Raw genomic sequence first — 19153 nt, 5'->3', positions numbered from 1 at the left:
TCAGATGCTGAAAACAAACAGATGTCATCAGTGGCTGGAAGAGCAGCAGAGGTCACTCTCTGCAGGGGTTTACCTGGGAGTCAGTTCAGCAATGACTTCTGTTTGGTTTCTACACTGATTACTTGAATAATGGGCTGGAGTGGTTATTACAGCAGGTGGTTGTGCTGCCACTGTGGGACCGTGACAGGCCGGAGAAACTGGCCTTCAGGATCCTCACGCAGTTCAGTTGAAAAATGCCAAGTCTTGCATTAAGGGATCAGCAAGCTTACTGATGACACCAAGCTGAGTGATGCAGCTAACACAGTGGATGGAAGGGATGGCATTCAACAGACCTGAAAGGTGGGTTCAGGTGAACCTAATGAGGTTCAACACAGCAAAGTGCAAGGTTTGGCACTTGGGCTGGAGAAACCCCAGGCAGAGAGGGACCTGGGAGTCCTGGTGGGTGAAAAGCTTAACATGAGGCATCAGTGTAGTGGTTCCCCTTGTAGCTCAGAATGCAAATGGTATCCTGGGCTCCATCAGAAGAAGGGTGGCCAGCAGGGATAGGGAGGTGATTGTCCCTCTCTGCTGTGCCCTGGTGAGGCCCCATCTGCAGTGCTGCATCCAGGTCTGGGGCCCCCAATAAAAGAATGACAGGGAGCTGTTGGGGAGGATCCAGAGGAGGCCACAAAGATGCTCAGAGGGTTTAAGGGTTTGGTTGCTTGTTTGTTTATTTTCTCTCCTTTGGAGTCTAGGAGAAGGTAGAATTAATTAAGTCTTTGCTGTGTATGAGATTTTGGAAATGAAGATTGCTGGAGAAGTTCACCTTCAACAATTCATTGCATGGTGTCAATAAATACAGTTTGCAGTGTGAGCTATGTCAGTGACTCCTTTCATCCACACACACAGCACTCAGCTACCCTGATTACTTCTGAGCCTTCTGTTACCTAACTGGTTGTAACAATCTGTTGTAACTGGTTGTAACTGGTTGTAACAGTCATTGATGTCCAGCAAGGTCTGGTGACACAGCATCATTGGAGAGGAACAGAGAAGTGTTTCTTTAGGCTAATATCCACGTTTGAAAGGGCTATTAGAGCTGCAGGTGTCCTGGTTTGACCTATGTGCCTCCTGCTGGTGCAACCTGTGCCGTGCGTGTGCCATGTCCTGAGTGCAGTGCTTCTCTCGAAGGAGCTGCTGGTGCTGGTCTCTCAGTTCAACCTGGATTTCTTTAAGGAGTTTGGAGCATTGGATGAGCCTGAGCAGTTCCTGGCGCAGATGCCGGTTCTCAGCTTTTACTTGTTTGATATGCTCAATTAGGGACTGTAGTGCTGCTTCTTCTGCCCTCTTAGTGAGAGCCAGGATTTTCTGACGAGAGTTCTCCTCACAATCAGCCTTGGCCTGCAGAAACCTTCTCTTGATTTTGTGCATTTCTTCTGCATGATGAATCTTTGTTACCAACAGTTCCTTCTCCAGCTCTTTAATCTTTTTCGTCTGTTCCAACTGCATGTCTTTGAAAGGCTGCAAGTCTTCAACCTCAGTGTTCATAAGAGAATACTTTGTCTCCACTTCCATCAGAACGTCTCTTACCTCCTTTTCTTTTTCTGCGTACAGTGAGATTAGTTCCTCTTTCTCCTTCTGCACCCGAGACAGATCGGTTTCATTCTGCTCGTTTAATGTTATTATCAGATTCTGACACTTCTGGCTGTGCTTTGTTAAGTAGGAGAGATAAATGTTGCTCTCTTTCCGATTCTGTTTGGCTTCCTCTTCGAGGAATTTATTCTCCCGTAGAAAACGCTCCACTTGTCCCATGTATGTGTTCAAATGTTCCGTAAGAATCCTGTTTTCTTCCTGCAGGTATAAAGTCCTCTCTCTGACAGGTGTTTCCATGGATGTATCTCCATCTTTTATTCCTGGTTCTTCCTTATTTTTCCCAGCACCAGCGCTGTCTTGTTTACCCTGTTTTGCCTTGGATGCCATATTTCACAGTGGGATATCAATCCTTGTCGAACTGCAATGGAATGAAAGATGATAAATTTTCATTAAGCATTTGTATCGCTCGCATGAACATGACATTTTCTCCCCAGTCAATCCATTTTATGTCCTTTTGATTTCAACTGGTGTGTCAGCCACTTTTCCCGGCTTTATATCATCAGGTAACTTGCTGAGGGTGGAATCTGTCCCTTCATCCAGGTTGCTGTTGAACAAGCACTGAACCCTGGGAAACACTGAATCACAGAATCATGGAATGGTTTGGGTTGGAAGGGACCCCAAGGATCATGAAGCTCCAACCTCCCTGCCACAGGCAGGGCCACCAACCTCCCCATTTAATACCAGCCCAGGCTGCCCAGGGCCCCATCCAACCTGGCCTTGAACACCTCCAGGGATGGACGGGGCTTCCACAGCCTCTCTGGGCAGCTGTTCCAGCACCTCACCACTCTCACAGTAAATAACACTGCTGGTTACAGGCATCCAACCAGACTGCTCTGCTGATGACCACCCTCTGAGTGTTGCCAGCCAGCTGGTTTTCAGTCCACCTCACCATCCTCTTGTCTGTCCTGCACTTTCTAAGTTTCATAACAAGGATGTTGTGGGAGATGCCTTGTTGAAGTCAAGTTACACAGTATCTGTTGCTCTCCCTCCATCTACCCAGCCAGTGATTATATCACTGAAGGCTACCAGGTTGATCAAGCATGATTTCCCCTTGGTAAATCCATGTTGACTACACCTGATAACCTTCTTCTCTTCCAGTTGCTTGGAGATGGCATCCAGAACAAACTGTTCCATCCATCACCTTTCCAGGGACAGAGGTGAGGCTAACTGTCCTGGAGTTTCCCAGACCCTCCTTTGTGCCCTTTTTGAAGACTGGAGGGACACTGTTTGTCCTCCAGGCTTCAGGAACCTCTCCCAGTCACCAGAACCTTTCAGAGATGATAGAGAGTGGTTCAGCAATTACCTCTTCCAGCTCCATCAACACACATGAGTACATCCCATCAGGGACCATGGATTTGTGTGTATTGATTTTGGCTAGATGTTCTCTGACCATCTCCTCATTCCTAGGGAAGCCTTCTGTTCCCCAGACTCTCTCTTACCTCCAAGGTTTGAAAGTCCCAAGTAGCAGTCTTTGTAGTAAAGACAGAAGCAAAGAAGGCATTCAGTATCTCTGCCTTCTCAGGGTCCCCTGTTACCAGGACTGTTATCAGTTCTGTCATCACCTTCCTGGCCCTTTGTTGGACTGTCACCAGTACGTCCATATATAGAGTACTTAGGAGCCCATAACTGAGCCTAGTTCTCCAAGTACAGCCTCACCAGAGCTGAGCAGGTGCCAGTTTTAGGGAGCTTCCTGATCTGATAAAGAGATGCTAAAGGAGTCCCTTCCAACCTCAACCACTTTGTGATTCCTTGAAATCATGAGGGTAATGTAACGGAAATGCAGAAGACTTGGGGAGATAGCTTTAGCCAATGAGATAGGCTGCAGGCTGAGGGGAGGGAGAGGCAGCTCTGGAATGGGTGCCATGTATGTGGGGTGCCATGTATGTGAGCAGAAAACCTCTGGGCTTCTTATTCTTAGATGCACCCAAGTTTTCACAGAAAGAGAACATCTCAGATTTCAGCCTAGAGTGAGGAGATGTTTGTGAGAATACCAGGAAGACTTAACCAAGTTGCTAGTAATAGTGTCCACAACAAGATGCAGCTTTAGAGCACAGGATTTGTTTCCAGAGGGCAAAACATGAATAAGGAGTGTTGAGGCACAGTGACAATACAGAAGCTGCAGGTGTCTGAAATGCATCCTTTTTTCTTTAGTTTCAGAATAATGTTTTTGTTGGTCTTCTTGTTTGTGTGATGCAGTTTCACGCTGGTGAATGTAGCTGAGTTAATCCTAGAGCTGAGAAATAAGAAGACATGTGTTGTAAATTTTGAGAGCCAAATAAAGATGATGGGATAATCTGAATCTTTTAAAAACATGTCTTCTGTATGTATCCAATAACTGAAGCAAAGTACTTCATAGGTGATGTCAATGAGGGAGGGAATTCTTGAGATAACAGTAAATGGTAATATGGTTATTTGAATGTGTATGCAGGCTGTGACCACTATGCCCACATTTGCTATTTTTAAGCAGACATTTTATCAGAGGTTTTTAACATTCAGCATTATGTATTAAAACTGCTGAGCTACCTGTGCTGTACGAGACAGTTAATTTCACAACAGATACTGAAGCAAGAAAAATAGATTAAAGATTCTTACAGGCAATCAGAAAATAAAGGATTGAATTGCATGTTGCATGCTGAATTTCTCAATCATTCCAAGGAGGAACAGTGCAGTCAAGGATCTGGAGCCAGAGAGGTCTAATCAGTCTAATGTTTTTAAAGAACATTTGTAAGTGAACCTTACTGAATCCTGATGGATCCACTAGGCCCTTCTAAAGTATGCAAAATTTGAGCAGATAGGTGAACAAAATAGAATAAATATATTAATTAAAAATGTCTAGTCATAGTAACAGCACAATAGGGTCCAAGCTGGGAACATGGCAGCTGTTTTAGAAGTCGATAAGGTATAGGAATATAGGTTTAGAATAGAGAAGGTGTAGACCTAAGAATCAGTGCTGAAATCCCTGTGGTTGTGTTTTGGGGAACAGTTTCCAAAGAGCTGGATGGGTGCTGTTACACTGGCAAACAGCAGAACTGAGTTAACACTGATTATGTGGTTTTATGGGAAAGAAAATTGCAGAGCTCCACGAATGTTAGAGAAGTGACTAAATCTGCATTGAAAAACACAGACCTTGCTAAAGTTGGTATTATACAAAATGTCTTTATAAAAAACCCCAAACACCAACCTTTCCTGCTGTTGTGATCTTCACAGTGTTCCCATGTAGACCCTTCTGGCTGTTCCTGGCTTGCTGGACAGCATTTGCTTGCAGTCAGACTGTGATCTCTGCCCATTTGTGTTTGTAAGCTGTGCGTGTCCATGGTGATGAAATGCTGCGAAGTCACAAGAGCTGCTGAGGTTCTCAGAGCCATTTCTGTTCCTATCTGGATTGTGAGGCCTGACTCTGAAACTCCTTGTTACCTATTGGAGTAAATCTAGCAGAAACAGAAGGGCACTTTGGCTTATAAGAATATGATTTATTTATTTATTTATTTATTTATTGGCCAATACATTAATAGGGAAACAGCTTCAGCTAGCTATTAGGATTTGCTGTAGGAAAAGTTATGTGTTAAGCCATATTCCTCCTTAAGAATTAGATGCCAGTATTTACTCAAGCATTTTTTTTTCCTTTCAGTACCTAAAAGGAGCCTGTAAACAGGAGGAGAGTCAACTGTTTGAAAGGGTCCCTTACAACCCAGGCCATTCTGTGATTCTGTGATTGTTTCCCTCTGAATAATCCTTGTATTTTATGAGGAGGTCCATTAGTCTAACTCCCCTGCAATGGTGTCCAGCAATGCCTGTCTTCTCCAAATGCGTGATGAGAAAGCAAAATGAGCCCAGTGGTTATTGCTTGTGCAGACCTAGTGAATATGCCCTCAGATCCTTTCCTTTCATGGCAAACTGCCCTCTGGAATAATAAGTTTCTTGAGTCCTTTTTCTGAAAGTATAGAATGAATTTTGAGAACAACTTATGAAAATAGGCTCAATAATTTGAAGTTTATAGTTGACTGTGCTAAATCTTCCTCTAAAGCAATGCTCTTGCTGTATTGTCTCCTCTCTGTCTGCCACTGATACAAGCAGCCTTCCACTGAAGCGCAGCCTGGCTGAATGTCCGGGGAACAAGACAGAGGTTGATAAGACACCAAAGGAGAGGTACCAACACAGGCATCTGGATTTGATGCACTGATTTTGTTTCTGCTTTTGGTTTGTTCTTTCCTGTTGCTGTTCTCTTTGCATATTGCTGGACGTCTTACCCCTGGGACTGTCAGTTTCCTTTCCAGGCCTGTTCTGAAATGTGAACCCAAAGCTGACATTTATACTTTCTCCCCTTTTGCTTGGTAGTCCAAGTCCCCAAATCTGTGAATGAAAGATTGGGAGTGCACTCAGTATGAACCAGTACAGGTAGCAGCTAAGTATTACACTGGCCTTTTGTGAAATAAGACTATTTATTTCCACACAGCCTTAAAAATTAACCTTCAAGGGTTAAAAAAAACAATAATCATTTTTCCTCTTACGTGTACGCTGAATTGCTCCTGACCACCACTGTCAGAAATCTGGCTCTACAGGTGCATTTATTTTCCACTTGTACTTCCATGAACCATTTTAAGATGCAGATGCTTGGGCACAAGCAGAATAGAAGCATGCCACAAGCAGAAGTTTGGGATGCTAATGCTGTGATGCAGTCTGAGAAAGTAATGAAACAGGCCAAAGTCTTGTACAGCAACTGTGGTTCTGTGGGGGAGGGGCTCTTGGGGGAGGTGGGCTGTGAACTGGCTGAAGGAAAGAAGCCAGACAGTTGTGGTCAATGGGACAGAGTCTAGTTGGAGGCCTGTATCTAGTGGAGTCCCTCAAGGGTCAGTACTGGGACCAGTACTATTCAATATATTCATCAGCTACTTGGATGAGGGAATAGAGTGCAAGCTTGCTGATGACACAAAACTTGGAGGACTGGCTGACATGCCAGAAGGCTGTTCTGCCATCCAGCAAGACCTGGACAGGCTGGAGAGTTGGGTGGGGTGTAACTGAATGAAACAGGACATGGGCAAGTGTAGGGCTTTGCAGCTGGGCAAGAACAACACCAGGTGCCGGGATAAATTTGAGAGCAGCACGGGGGAAAGGGGTATGGGGCCCCTGGTGGACAACTTGAGGACCATCAACCTTGTGCCAATGGCATCCTGGGGTGTATTGGAAGGGCTGTTGTTAGCAGGGTGAGAGAGGTTCTCCTCCAACTCCACTCTGACCTCGTGTAAGAGCATCTGGATTATTGTGTTCAGTTCTGGGCCCCTCAGTCCAAGAAGGACAGGGAACTGCTTGAGAGGGTCCTCTCTTTTGAGGTCCCTCTGAATGGCATCCCTTCCTTCCGTTGTCTCATCCGCACCACTCAGCCTGGTGTCAGCAGGATGCAGCCAGTCTGTGGTTTTCATCAAAAAGACCACCAGATGACCACCAAGAGATACCATGCATGCGTAAAAAAACTGAGACTTGGGGCAGGAAAAATGTCAATCATTCTGGGGACTCATTGTAATAATCCAACCTTTTCTTGGATGTGTAATGCATATGTAAGCCACTTGTTCTTTAAGTATGTTCCTTTCTTGACAGCTGGTATGCAGGCTAGGTGGGAATATTCCCACTTCATCTTTTGTGTGAGCAGCACTGAGTAAATATACTTACTTTATGACTACTCTGTGGTTATAGTTTGATTCTGTGCATCACTTCCAGCCAGGCTCTTGGAGGAAGAGTGGATGTCAACTGCAAGGAAACATCTTTGCCCTGAGCTGGGACCTGCTCTTCCAGGAAGCCCTCCAGGTTGGAGACAAGCTTCCTCAGAATGGACTACTTTCACTGCTTTCACGTAGATCTTGCCATTTGGCTCAGCACCTCTCTGTTATAATCAAGAAAGGAGAAGCAGTAAGATTTAAAGAGTGACCAAGGCTACTTTCAGGTTGCAAAATGGGCCACAATACTAGGAAATCTCATCTTGCGTGTTCACAGTAGCGGATCTTAGGATCTTAGCTGAAGTGTGGGTTTGCATTTCAAATCAGGACAGGAATGGTAATGGTAAATCCCAGAGATTAATCACAGAATCACAGAATCATAGGGGCTGGAAGGGACCTCCAGATATCATCAAGTCCAACCCCCTTGCCAAAGCAGATTCCCTACACCAGGTCACACAGGTAAGTGTCCAGGCGGGTCTTGAATATCTCCAGAGAAGGAGAGTCCACAACCCCCCTGGGCAGCCTGTTCCAGTGCTCCATCACCCTCACCTTAAAGAAGTTCTTTCTCACTTTCGTGTGGAACTTCCTATGCTCCCGTTTCTGGCCATTTCCCCTTGTCCTGTCTCCACACACTACTAAAAAGAGCCTGGCCTCGCCACTTTGCCCCCCACACCTCAGATATTTATAGACCTGGATCAGGTCCCCTCTCAGTCTTCTTTTCTCAAGGCTAAATAGACCCCCTTCACGCAGCCCTATTCAGAAGCAGGAACCTACACCACAACTTACAAGAGGTTCTTAACTGCAGAGGCCTTCTGTTTCCTACCTTGCCCATCTCAGTTCAATGGTCTTGCAGGCTCTGTGCCTACAAGAATAGATTGTGTTTTGATTTCATAGACACCAGTAGCAGTATTGTTCTGTTAGCCCGTGTCCACCCCCCAAAAAACCAAAAGACACTGTTCTACAGCCAAAACAGAAACTGATGCTTAAACTGCAACACACAAGAAGCATTACTGGTCTCATTCCTCAGATGGCAGCAAATTAATCCCAGTCTCCGTGACATCTCTGCATTATGCAGAGCAAAGGTGCATCAGCAAACAAAATGCAATCTGCTGCAAAAGCTGAGAAACATGTTTTCCTCTCAGAGGAATTCACTCAGCTGTAAGCACCACCATTTATACACACAGACTCATATCACACTGCTGCTATCTCCTCTTCCCCTCTCTAATGCTTCCACAATGGCTTCTGGTACAGCACTGCAGTTCTTTCCTCTCCTTCCCTCCTGTTTGCTCAGTTATTTCTCTAGTTGCATAGCAATGCTTTTTTGACATTAGACACTGCAACCACCTTGAATGCCTGCAGGGATGGGGAAGTCTGTCCCTCCAGCTGCTGCCATTCATCATCAGCTCCCATTCTGAACCCCACTGCGCAAAACAGCAAAACGTCTACTGCAAATGGCTGCAGTCACCAAAGCTCAGCCCACTATACAGGTATTATCCTTCTCCCTCCTGTTTTCCATCTTAGCCCATATTTCCCCTCCCAAAAATATAATACCACTTTGACAGCCAAAACACAAACTAATACATCACTTTTCACTGCTCCTTCCCGCACCCCCAAATGAATCCTGACACAGCACTGCACCTGCTCAGAACTAACATTCAGAATCCATTCTTTCATTCTTCAAGACAGAGGATGACAGAATCACAGAGTCACCAGGGTTGGAAAAGACCGATAAGATCATCCAGTCCAACCATCCATCCATCAACAAGAGTTCTCACTAAACCACGTCCCTCAACACAACATCCAAAAATTCCTTGAACACCTCCAGGGCCGATGACTCCACCACCTCCCTGGGCAGCCCATTCCAGCTATCCCACCTGTCCAGATCCCTCTGTAGGGCCTTGCTATCCCCAGGCAGGTCCACACTTCCAGCCAACTTGGTGTCATCTGCAAACAAAAGGGTGCACTCAATGCCTTCATCCAGTCTTCAATAAAGATACAGAAGGAGGACAGGCCCCAGCACCAACCCTGGGGAACACCACTTGTGATCAGCTGCTAGTTGGATTTAGTTCCATTCACCACCACTCTCTGGGCCCAGCTCTCCAGCCAGCTCCTTACCCAGCCAAGAGTGCACCTGCCCAAGCCACAGGCTGCCAGGTTCTGCAGGAGAATACTGTGAGAGACAGTGTCAAAGGCTTTGCTGAAGTCTAGGTAGACAACATCAATAGCCTCTGACTACATCAACAGCCTTTTCTCCCTTCAGCATAAGGACGGTCCATCCCCATCACATCCCTCTGTGTGCTGAAGGGCGCAGTTGGATCTCTTGCAGCCTGCTGGCTGCTGCTCACAAATATGGAACAGCATCGCCCTGCTTCTAAAGAGGGAAAGGAAGAAACACTGGTGGGAATGGGCAACCAAGGATTGCAGAGATGCTCCAGATTGTGCCAGAGATGGAATCTCAGAGTGCTGGGACATTATTAATTAACTAAAGGAATTTTCTGGAAGCATATTCAATCTGCAGAAGCTGTAATTACTGGGCACAGTTAGCTTTCCTATGGCTCATATCAACTCAGGGGGCTCAGTTGAGACACCTGCATAGTGCTGGGATTATTCTGAGGGAAACACTGTCTTTGGATACCGTGTTAAATCCATCTGAAATTATTGTACAGAGCCTTAGCTCTTGGCCACCACTTCTAGCCCACCCTTCACTACTCCCAGCAGCTAGAACAAACTTTTCTGAAGATCCAGGGCAGCAGAGACCTGGCAGGGCACAACCGAGCCCTGCTGGCAGGAGGGCAGTGCCACTCTCTCCTACCACCCAGCTCCAGCAGCTTTAGGAGGCTGAGCAATGCGAGCTTTTTGCATCTGGGGAGAAAATGCTTTTGGCTCCTAATGCAAACATCTCCCGCTGTGATATACCTAAGGCATTGAATTCTCTTCTCACTACCTCCTCCCAGTCCTCCCCTAGGAACAGAAACCATTCAGATTCTACAGCAAACACATCTACCCTGCAAGAGCACACTGAACCACCTGCAACAATGAAACATGGTTTTGGAGAGTGGGTTTGTTTTCAAACAAACACACCTTTAGACAGCTGTCCCCCTGTAGCCAAAAGGAAACCAAGCAGGAAAATGAGTCCAACCTGAAACATGCCCATGCTACTAGCCCAGGTTTTTCACAGTCAATGCAGAATCCATCCAGTTACTGAGGTAATAAAAGACCAGCAGGTCTCCCCTGCTCCACCCCTTTCTCTTCAACATGAGGAAATGGAAGAAAACCCAGGCAGAAGAAAGTCAACCGTACCTTTCCACACAGAGACCTGAAAGTGGAACAGTGATTGTCTCCTTCCTGAGACATGGTGGGGCGCATCCCAGAGGAAGCCCAAGTTCTTTGCTTCTCTCCACAGGGACTTCAAGCACTCTTGGCAAGAGCTGCTTTGGTTCTTTCTTCAATTGCTTCCATCACCAGAATCTCCTTTGGAAAAGGAACCCGAATGAAAGAATCAGCAAATGAAAAAGAATGAGCAATAGCCACTTTACCAGCTTTCTTCTGACACTCAATTTAGACTCTTGACTCGGGCAAGGTCTTAAAATCAGCTGGTTACAAGAACGAGAAGAAATAGGCACTGAAATCACTCATTTAACTGTAGCTGGTTACCTCCAAATTCTTTTGCTTTTAGGAAAAGATGGACGTGGAGTTGAAAGACACAAGATAAATGACATCTACTTCACTGTAGGTGGTTAAGCTTGGAAGTAGGACTTGAGCAAGAAAAGCTTTTCAACTCCTTGTAAGGCACTAAGTGATGGGATGATTTCCCACACCTGCAGAGTCTGACCTCTGCCACAGGTGTCTGAGTGACACAAAAGCTGAGCTGCCCATTCAGAAGCACGTGGGGCAGGGCATGCAGCAGTTACACACCAACATGTGAACATTCCTCAGGCACGTTCCCATCGGAAGGGAAATCTCTTCTCACCACCATGCCATGCCCACACCACTCCTCAGGGCTGCACTGACAGCATGGACAAGCATTTGTCTCCATGACAGCGTAGTTACACTTGGTCTAGAGAGTGAGAGAGGCAGGCAGCACTGCCTGATGTTGGTCAGGGCGAGCTCCTCCTGCTGCAGCGCGATGATGGCAGGGCTAGAGATGATCTGCAGGGACAGCTCACAGGTGGGAGCCAGGAATGGACACGGCGGGAGGACAGAGGTGTTAGGGAGCAGCCACGGCATCAAAGAGCATCAAAAGGCCCTGAAAAGCATCACAGCCACAGCCAGGAAGCTTGGGGTTTTCATGAGCAGCATCCAGGATGCTAGAGACTATTTGCTCCCCTACAAAACGGTAGCAGGGCTCTCACTGCAGGCATCCCACAGCCAGAGTGTTGTAAGCTGAGCTGCCTTGCAGTTTCTTGCACTCATCCCAATCTCTGCGAATGAAAACTCGGAATTCAGTCAAGGCATTGATTGAGCACGAGCGTGCCTTTATTCAATAGGAGAAAGGAAAGCATGAGATGTCCAGGCTAAAGATGGGACTCATCTACTGATGTTAAGGAGAGAGTGGCTCAGAGCTCGTGCTGCTGCCTGGTGCCTGGGACTGGAGGCCTGACTCCAAGTCCCCCTCCAAGAGGCTCGGCTGCTCCTCAGTAACGCTGACCTGGTCCTGCTCAGAGGTGTCGCTGTCGGGGCACTCAGGCTGTGCTTGGGCTGGGCTGCATTGCAAAGGCACTAGGCCACAGTCCTGGCTGGTGACTGTGGCGTCTGGCAGGCTCAGGTCAGCCCCTTCAGCAGGGATGGTATGAATGAGGGCTTGAACAACGATGACCTCCTTCTCTCCGGCACTGCTGTCATGTAGAAGGCTGTCTTCCGAACTGCTGCGACTTGTGCTTCTTAAAAGCTGTCCATTGATGGAAGCACATGATGCTCCATCCTCACTTGCCCTGCTTCTTTGGGGTACACAAGGGCTCAGTTCACCTAGGAAGGTATAGATATACAGTGGTTAGTGTCAAACATTCGCAAGATGAATCATGAAAGAGGTTCTTGCCATTTGGCTATGTAGTGGTGGTGGGCAGAAGCAAATAGGCTTCTAGCAACTGTGTCACTGTCTTGTGACGTAACCGCCAATTAACCCGACTTATCCCGGGACCTCTACCATCCGGGGGAGAGAGACATAAACATGGATGCTATGAAGTCTTCTCTCAATTTATTTCTGCGTCACACTCCTTATATACCATCATAAATCCTGCACAGAAATGTACACCCACTATGCAAATCCCAATGCACGCGAGAGAACCTATACACACACCTACCTAAGCCCCCTGCCCACTAACTCTTAACCTACAGGCCTAACTCAGCTATTCCGGAACACTCCATCTACTCAAAACTACTGTATGCACTCATAAATCCTTACAAAGACAACTTAGTACCCCAACAGTCTTGAAAGTAATCCTCGTGCAGGTCCAGCACTTGTGTTCACCAGAGACTCACTTGGGAAAGGGATCAACTGAGAATGTCGGGCATGGGCTTGAATGCCAGAAGGAGGTACAAGCCCACTGAAAGCTTGAATTCTACCTGTGTTGCTGACAGCAGTGTTTTGAAAGCTGGATTTGCATGCTTACCTGCCAGGACCACAACTTCAGCTTCTGAAGGCTCTCTGGCACTGCTCTGCAGTTGGCGTTCAGGCGATGGTTTGCCCAGGCAGAAACAGGAACGCCAACTGCCAGCTGCTGACTCCTTTCTCTTGCTGGGCACACTTGGTCTGGAGAGAGAAAACAGAGCACGCTGTCAGTCGTGGTGCAGGGTGAGGGAAGAGCTGCACCGAGCCCTTGCCAACATTTGCCCCTTCCACGTGACTGCCTGCCCAACCAGGAAGGAAAGGCACCCTTGTGTGGCTCCACTGAGCCTGTCGGGCAACTGTGTGTTAATTGAATCCTTGGAGATATAATGGACAAAAAGTAAACGAATAAAGCCCACCTGACCAATGATGATAGGGGCTAGAAAGGGAAGTCCTCTTTACCTTTCAGATGGAAAATCAATAACCGTGTGGAATCTCCCTGATTCAGCTGCGGGGCCTTCCTCCACTTCAATGTCACTGCTCTGTGTCACATCGTGAACGCTGTTCTGGCCTCTCCTCAGAGCCTGTGCCTCCTGCAGTGTTAGCAGCTTTGTGGCAGGAGGAGGCTCCCACACAGGCTTGTGCCCAGAGGGAGTACTCTGCCCTGCAAGGGAAAACCACAGGTAAGAGGGAAGATCAGAAAGCAGCAGCACAGCCATCCCAGTTCTGCATTTCTCTCAGACTTGCTTATCCGAGCTACTGGAAGAAGAGGAGCTCAAAGTAACCGTGTGCTCAGAGGTATGCTCATGGCAAAGGACACAGCCATAATTAAGAGCTGCTCACTGTATCGAAACAGACATTAAAAAAACCAAACCTAGAAAACAGGTCTGGGAACTCAGAAAGCTTTGCTGCCACACTTCAATCATGCTTCACCCCCATTCAAAACATCATAATGGCAGGGATGGTTTTCTCCATGTAAAGTCCGGCCATGGACATTCTCAGCATCCAGCAACAGGATGCCATATTCTCATCTAAGCCCAGAAGCTTCCTGTCCCGTTGAGAGTCAAAGCGTATTTGAAAGATCTTGGAGAAGGCCTGGATTCGATTAAGATCAAACTAATGGGGGAAGATGCTCACCTGCTCCCTCTCCCAAGGCTGACGTGGATCTGGAGCCAAAGAGGATGTCTGTGTGGCTAATGAGAAATTCCACAACCGCCGACTGTGTCTGCACTTCCAAGCAGGCAGCTCCTTCGCTGGTGCAGGCAGACTGGCTCTGCTGGGATCTGAAGAAAAGGCAGATTTTACAAGTCATTCCTGCAAGACCGTTTCCCCAGGTCTGAATCTTTGCAGCCCAAAGCAGTCAAACTGGGCTCTGGAGACATCCGCAGTGGGCAATCAGCAATGCCACTGACGTAATTCTCCTGGATGACCAAGGACACAGGAGTCACAGCTAAACAAGAGAGCAGAAACTGTCATCTAGAAATTGTGCCCCTGGGGTTGGGGGAGAGCACAGTCCAGGCTCCTCCTCTGCTGCCAGCCACTTCTGACAGCTTTTACAGGAGAAGAGCACATTAGATGAAGAAGAAGGGAGGATTGCTTTCTTTCTGGAGAGCAGAACTAAGCATTGTGCTCAAACAGAAAAAGAAGATTACCTTAAGAGGTTTGGAGCCCACACTATGGCTAAATTGTGAGCATCCATGTTGGTGATCGAGCAGTTCCCAGCTAGAGATGCCAAATGTCTCATTAGGTACTCTAGTGTTCTGGAAAAGAAGATGGGCCAATGTTCAGTATCAAGAAGCACGCTGTGCTGCAATGCACAAAACAAACCTTACTTCATCCTAGTTGTTGCCATTGCTACTGTCCCTGAATACAAAGTAGATAAAACGTTCCCAATACCAACACGCTGCAGCACCAAGCCCCAGAACAGTACATCCGCAGCCATCAGCTGCACCAACTGTGCCTCCGTGCCAGGGAACTGATCCAATCAATTGACCCGATGCAGCCTTCAGCTGCTTCAGCGTGCACAGGCACGATGTTGCAGGTGTGAGGCAACACCTGGAATCTCATCATCGCCCTCTGAAAGGCAGCAGGGCTGAGCTCAGCAGACCGAGCGCAGCACTGACCTGTAGTGAGGAGCGGGCAGCTGCTGGATGGCGTCCTTCATTCTGAACACCCGCTCCTCCTCTGTTGCAGCACCAGCAGCGTCCTGGAAAAAGGCAGGAAGGGAGTCAGACACCAGTCAGGCTGGAGAGCTGCCACAGGTTTGGGAACCATGGGGACAGAGCGCTGGTGGTCAGCACGAGGCAGACTCGATGCCTTCCAAGAGGCATCAGGGGAACACAGTGGCACGCAGCCTGTGTCATTAAGGCCAAGCAGTGCAAGCTCTGGGGGCTTTACTGCCTGATTGAACAGCACAGCTCCTCGCAGCAGGCATTCCTCTCCAAGTCCACTTTGCTATTAACCCCGTTCTACCAATAGCTGGGGAACAGCAAAGGAAAGGGAATTCTCACAAGCATTGTGAATAGCTTAAATAAGCACCTCCTGGCACCACAAGTGCCATCAGTGAGAGGCAGGATGTGGCAAAGACATGCCTCATGGGGCTAACAGAAAGAAGACCTCAGAGCTGGGGCACTGCTGCAACCATCAACTAGGATGCCCAGGAAAGTGGTACGTGTCATTTCCAAGACATTGCCCTGAGCTTACCGAGAACTTGGCATACAGCTGCTCAGTCAGAAGAGGGTTCGGGAGCTCCCTGAAGTACAACTTGCACAGGGAGCTCACGCTGTGAAGTTCTCGGACGCTGAGCTCAGGAACCTGCTCCATATCAAATTCATGGCTGCAGAGAAGGACACAAAATTGGGCAGAGGGCTTTGAGAAAGAGGAAAACAAGTCCAAAGCCACACAAATAACAGTCAAGAAAAGGAAGGGGTTCCTCTGAACGCCCGCAGCATGGCACGGGCCTCTACTGACAGCTGTGTCAGTCGCAGAACTCTTACCGTAGTCGCTGGATCCTGGACGCCATGCCGGACAGGCGGTATATCCCCTGCACCACGCCATGCTCCTCAATGAATTGAGCGCAGCTCTGCAGGACCTGGGGGACTACAGAACAAGAGCCAGAGGTTAGCTCAGCTTCTTATTCAAGTCCTGGTTCAGGCCATGCTCTTCTCACATCCCATCCTCTAAGCCCAGCCAGGCTACCACTTGCTTCCTCCTTAGAGGAAAAAGCTGGCAGATACAGCTGTGAGGAAACTGCACAGAGACATGTTCTTGGCTTTCCAGAAATTCCACAACCTATCAACAGCCTGGAGAAAGTAATTCTGGCAAAGCCACAGACACTGCAAGTCCCATCACAGCTCCCTGGGGAATGGAAGAATCCAATCTCACATCCAGAAGAGCTAGGAAAAGGATGCAGGATGCTCTCTGTGGCCAGAAGGCTTCCTACATTTTCAGGCTGAAACAATTGCTGGATATGATCTCCCTTTCACCTTTAGATGCCCAACGGAGGAAGATCTCAGGAATGGGCTGTTCCTTACCATCACGGCCAGAGCGGAGAAGGTGCTCCCCCAGGTCACACCCAAACACCCCTTCCTTCTCTGGCTCCGGCTGCTTTGCTCTCCTGGGGCGGGCTTTCACCACGGAACGAAGGAAGGTGTTGAGCTTGCCCCGTTTCTTCGGCACTGCGCAACAAAACAAAGAAACCAGTTCATTTCAGGCTTGGCTCCGTTGGATGAGGCCAAGCGCAACACATTCGACAGGGCACATAACAACGGGAAGAACGCTCCCAACAAGGACACGCAAGAATGGATTTTCCCCATCCCTGGAGGTGCCCAAGAAGCTTAATGCAGTCCTCTTGCCAAGCTTGCTCAACTCGGGCATTAACGAACCCCCTGAAAGCCACGTTCTGACACCATTTGACTAACCTGCATTATCAAATGTAAAATGCGTACCAGGCTTTGGCAAGGAATTGATGAGGGACTCGGGAACTTTTCTGCTGATGAGTTCCACGCACTCACCAGGGAAAATCCCAACCTGTAATAAGAACAAAAAGACAGGAGGGCATTAGCCCAAGCTCAGCACCAAAGGGAAAGTCCTCTGACACCGACACAGGGCAACTGTTTGTGTCCAGAAGCCATCCTGTGCAGTCAGAGCAGCTCCAACCTGTGATTCCTGACTCTACTGAAGTTGCGCTCTCTAGTTGGAAATGTGTGCCTACCTCAAAGCCACGCTTGCCTCTCCACCAGGGGCTCAGCTCCTTTGGTGGCATAGCAACTATGCACACCAAGTCTCCAACCTGCAAGAGATTGAAACGTCAATCTCAGCTTCAGCACAGCTGGAAAGGAAAGCACAGCTCAAATAACTGCCTTCTCCTGTGCTGCAGAATATCCTAAAGCTTGACAGCAATTGCACCAATGCAGCCCCCAAGTCATTTTCCCTTCTAAAACTGAACTTGGAGGTACAAGAGTCAAACAACATACACAATACAGCTGTGCCACAGGAAACGGGTCTCAAAAGCAGCAGGCTCTCTGCAAAGGCTATGGATGAGCTCCATTTTAACCACGGGCATCAGTTAGCAGGGCTTCCTGAACATATCTGCACACTTCACACACCGGTCTGCTGTTGCTCAGAGACCAGGCTCTCATACTGGGCAGGATCTGCTTGATCAGAAGGTTCAAATGCCCAATCCAACCATATTGGAGAGATGGCTGAACTCCTCCCAACCCAGCACAAGTCTACGCTGCAACTGAACCTTCTAACCTTCACCTCACAAAACATTCTGAAGGTGTCTGAGAGTATTCTTGAGGCGTTCACACCCTATACTACTCTACCTTGCACGACAACAAGGAACACCTGGAACTGCTTACCTCCAGGGAGAGCTCATCTGGTCCCTGGGCAACATGGCTCTTAATAACATGGGCTGCCGCAATCGATGGAACGTTAACAGATGACTCCACACGCTCCAGCTGTGGCTTCCACATGTTATCAGCCTGCAAAACAGAGCACAGGCTGTGGTCAGGAGCTGAGGACAAACCAGGAGTATTTCAAGGTGAGGAGCACATCTGCAGAGAAAGCTGCAGCAAATGCGCTCCGTCCTTCTCAGGAGCACTTCAGAAGGAGCTGCACGTCTCATAACAGTCGTTTCTCTTCCTGGCGTGCATTGCCAGGCCATGCAAACATGCATCTCTCTCTACACAGTCTAATCAGCAATGGCATTGGCGCAGACAGGTGGCCAGGCCCTTTTTGGCCAACTCTTTCCTGCAGGAGAGTACATCTGCAGCTCCCTCTGCTGGCTCAACACAGGGAACAAAGACCACACAGAGCCTCATACTGTACCTCCGTCGCTGCCACCTCAGGCTCACAGCTGATCTTGCTGCACGTGACGCCCATCACAGCAGCTGTGAGACGCTGGAACAGAACGGAAACACACTTCTGTTTTCTCTATTCACACAGCACAGTATGGGTACAATTCTTCAGAACTACCCTCGCATACCCTGCGGCAAAACCATGTGGGGGGACAAAACATGGCACGTACCTGGCAGTGAGATCACCTCACGCTATCAGCAGCAGATCCTTGTCGCTTTGCTCAGATGTAATGAGAGCAAAAGCTGCACCGAGGCAGTGGGTGGAGGGCAAGGAGAGGAGAGAGAAAGAGCAGGTCAGTGAGCAGGGCTAAGACAGCCATGGAATAACGCACACAGCACAACCATCCCATCCACTTGCTGCAAGACATGCTGAGTCTCAGGCTACGTGATGCCTGTCCGCCCAGCAACTTTACAATGCTTCCACAACTGAGCAAAGAAGACGACGGAAGAAGCACCGAACAGGTGCCACCTTTACAGATACCCCCTTTGGAATGTGTGTACCGGGGGAAAATTACATCTGATGGTCAAGAGTAAGCAATTCGGTGCTGTGAGCTCTGACAGCCTGCAGTTCTCAACACCTCACTGCCCACCCATCCATCCCACGTCGGCTCAGCTTACCTACAAGATGCTGCGCACGATGGTGTGAAGAAAAAGGCACTAAAGGCACTAAAGGCACTAAAGGCACAAGAGCAACAAACCAACCAACTACTCTGACCACTAGCTCACCCACAAAGGAACACGGAACGCACCGCTCCTCCCCTCATTCCAGCCGCTTATGACATCACCATGGGCCACCAGCCTGGTCCACCATGACCCCCCACAAGGCGGGGAGCCAAGACCACGTGGTCACATCTGATTCCAACACGGCACCACAACATTCCAGGACTCAGTGTGGGCTTGGAATTCTATCC

At 48.3% G+C, this 19153-nt stretch overlaps 2 protein-coding genes across 6 annotated transcripts; both read right to left on the bottom strand.

Moving 5' to 3' along the window:
- Positions 1–684: 684 nt before the first annotated feature.
- CCDC166 (coiled-coil domain containing 166) lies at positions 685–4963 on the bottom strand. Its single transcript, XM_015856493.2, has 2 exons — positions 4811–4963; positions 685–1987 (listed from the first exon to the last, which is right to left on the bottom strand). Exon 2 carries the CDS (start codon positions 1954–1956, stop codon positions 1045–1047), a length of 912 nt encoding a protein of 303 aa, XP_015711979.1. The 5' UTR covers positions 1957–1987; positions 4811–4963; the 3' UTR covers positions 685–1044.
- A 6828-nt stretch (positions 4964–11791) lies between these two features.
- Positions 11792–19147, bottom strand: LOC107310643 (rho GTPase-activating protein 32-like). Of its 5 annotated transcripts, none has more exons than XR_004306312.1 (10): positions 17745–19147; positions 17096–17173; positions 16830–16911; positions 16416–16559; positions 15879–15981; positions 15586–15718; positions 15006–15088; positions 14535–14642; positions 12947–14165; positions 11792–12302 (listed from the first exon to the last, which is right to left on the bottom strand). XR_004306312.1 is itself a non-coding variant. In XM_032442941.1 (10 exons), exons 2-10 carry the CDS (start codon positions 17856–17858, stop codon positions 13994–13996), a joined length of 1017 nt encoding a protein of 338 aa, XP_032298832.1. In that variant the 5' UTR covers positions 17859–18485; positions 18861–19147; the 3' UTR covers positions 11792–13993. The 5 variants fall into 5 exon arrangements, 3 of the variants coding, with proteins under 3 accessions (XP_032298832.1, XP_032298831.1, XP_032298833.1); XR_004306311.1 differs by having other exon boundaries at positions 11792–13086; positions 13345–14165; XM_032442941.1 differs by having other exon boundaries at positions 11792–14165; positions 17745–18485; positions 18861–19147.
- Between the last annotated feature and the right edge of the window lie 6 nt (positions 19148–19153).

Source organism: Coturnix japonica, chromosome 2 (assembly GCF_001577835.2).
Source record: "Coturnix japonica isolate 7356 chromosome 2, Coturnix japonica 2.1, whole genome shotgun sequence".
NCBI classification, from domain to species: domain Eukaryota; kingdom Metazoa; phylum Chordata; class Aves; order Galliformes; family Phasianidae; genus Coturnix; species Coturnix japonica.
This window is presented reverse-complemented; position numbering and strand designations above follow the sequence as displayed.

Bases quoted from the DNA above. Each gene is read 5' to 3' on its own strand.
- CCDC166 (XM_015856493.2), bottom strand. From the start codon at position 1,956: ATGGCATCCAAGGCAAAACAGGGTAAACAAGACAGCGCTGGTGCTGGG.
- LOC107310643 (XM_032442940.1), bottom strand. From the start codon at position 17,858: ATGTGGAAGCCACAGCTGGAGCGTGTGGAGTCATCTGTTAACGTTCCA. The intron at 16,560-16,829 runs GTACGCATTTTA...TTTGTTGCGCAG, and splicing joins CAATTCCTTGCCAAAGCCTG to TGCCGAAGAAACGGGGCAAG. The intron at 14,643-15,005 runs GTCAGTGCTGCG...CTTCTTTTCCAG, and splicing joins CTGCCCGCTCCTCACTACAG to AACACTAGAGTACCTAATGA.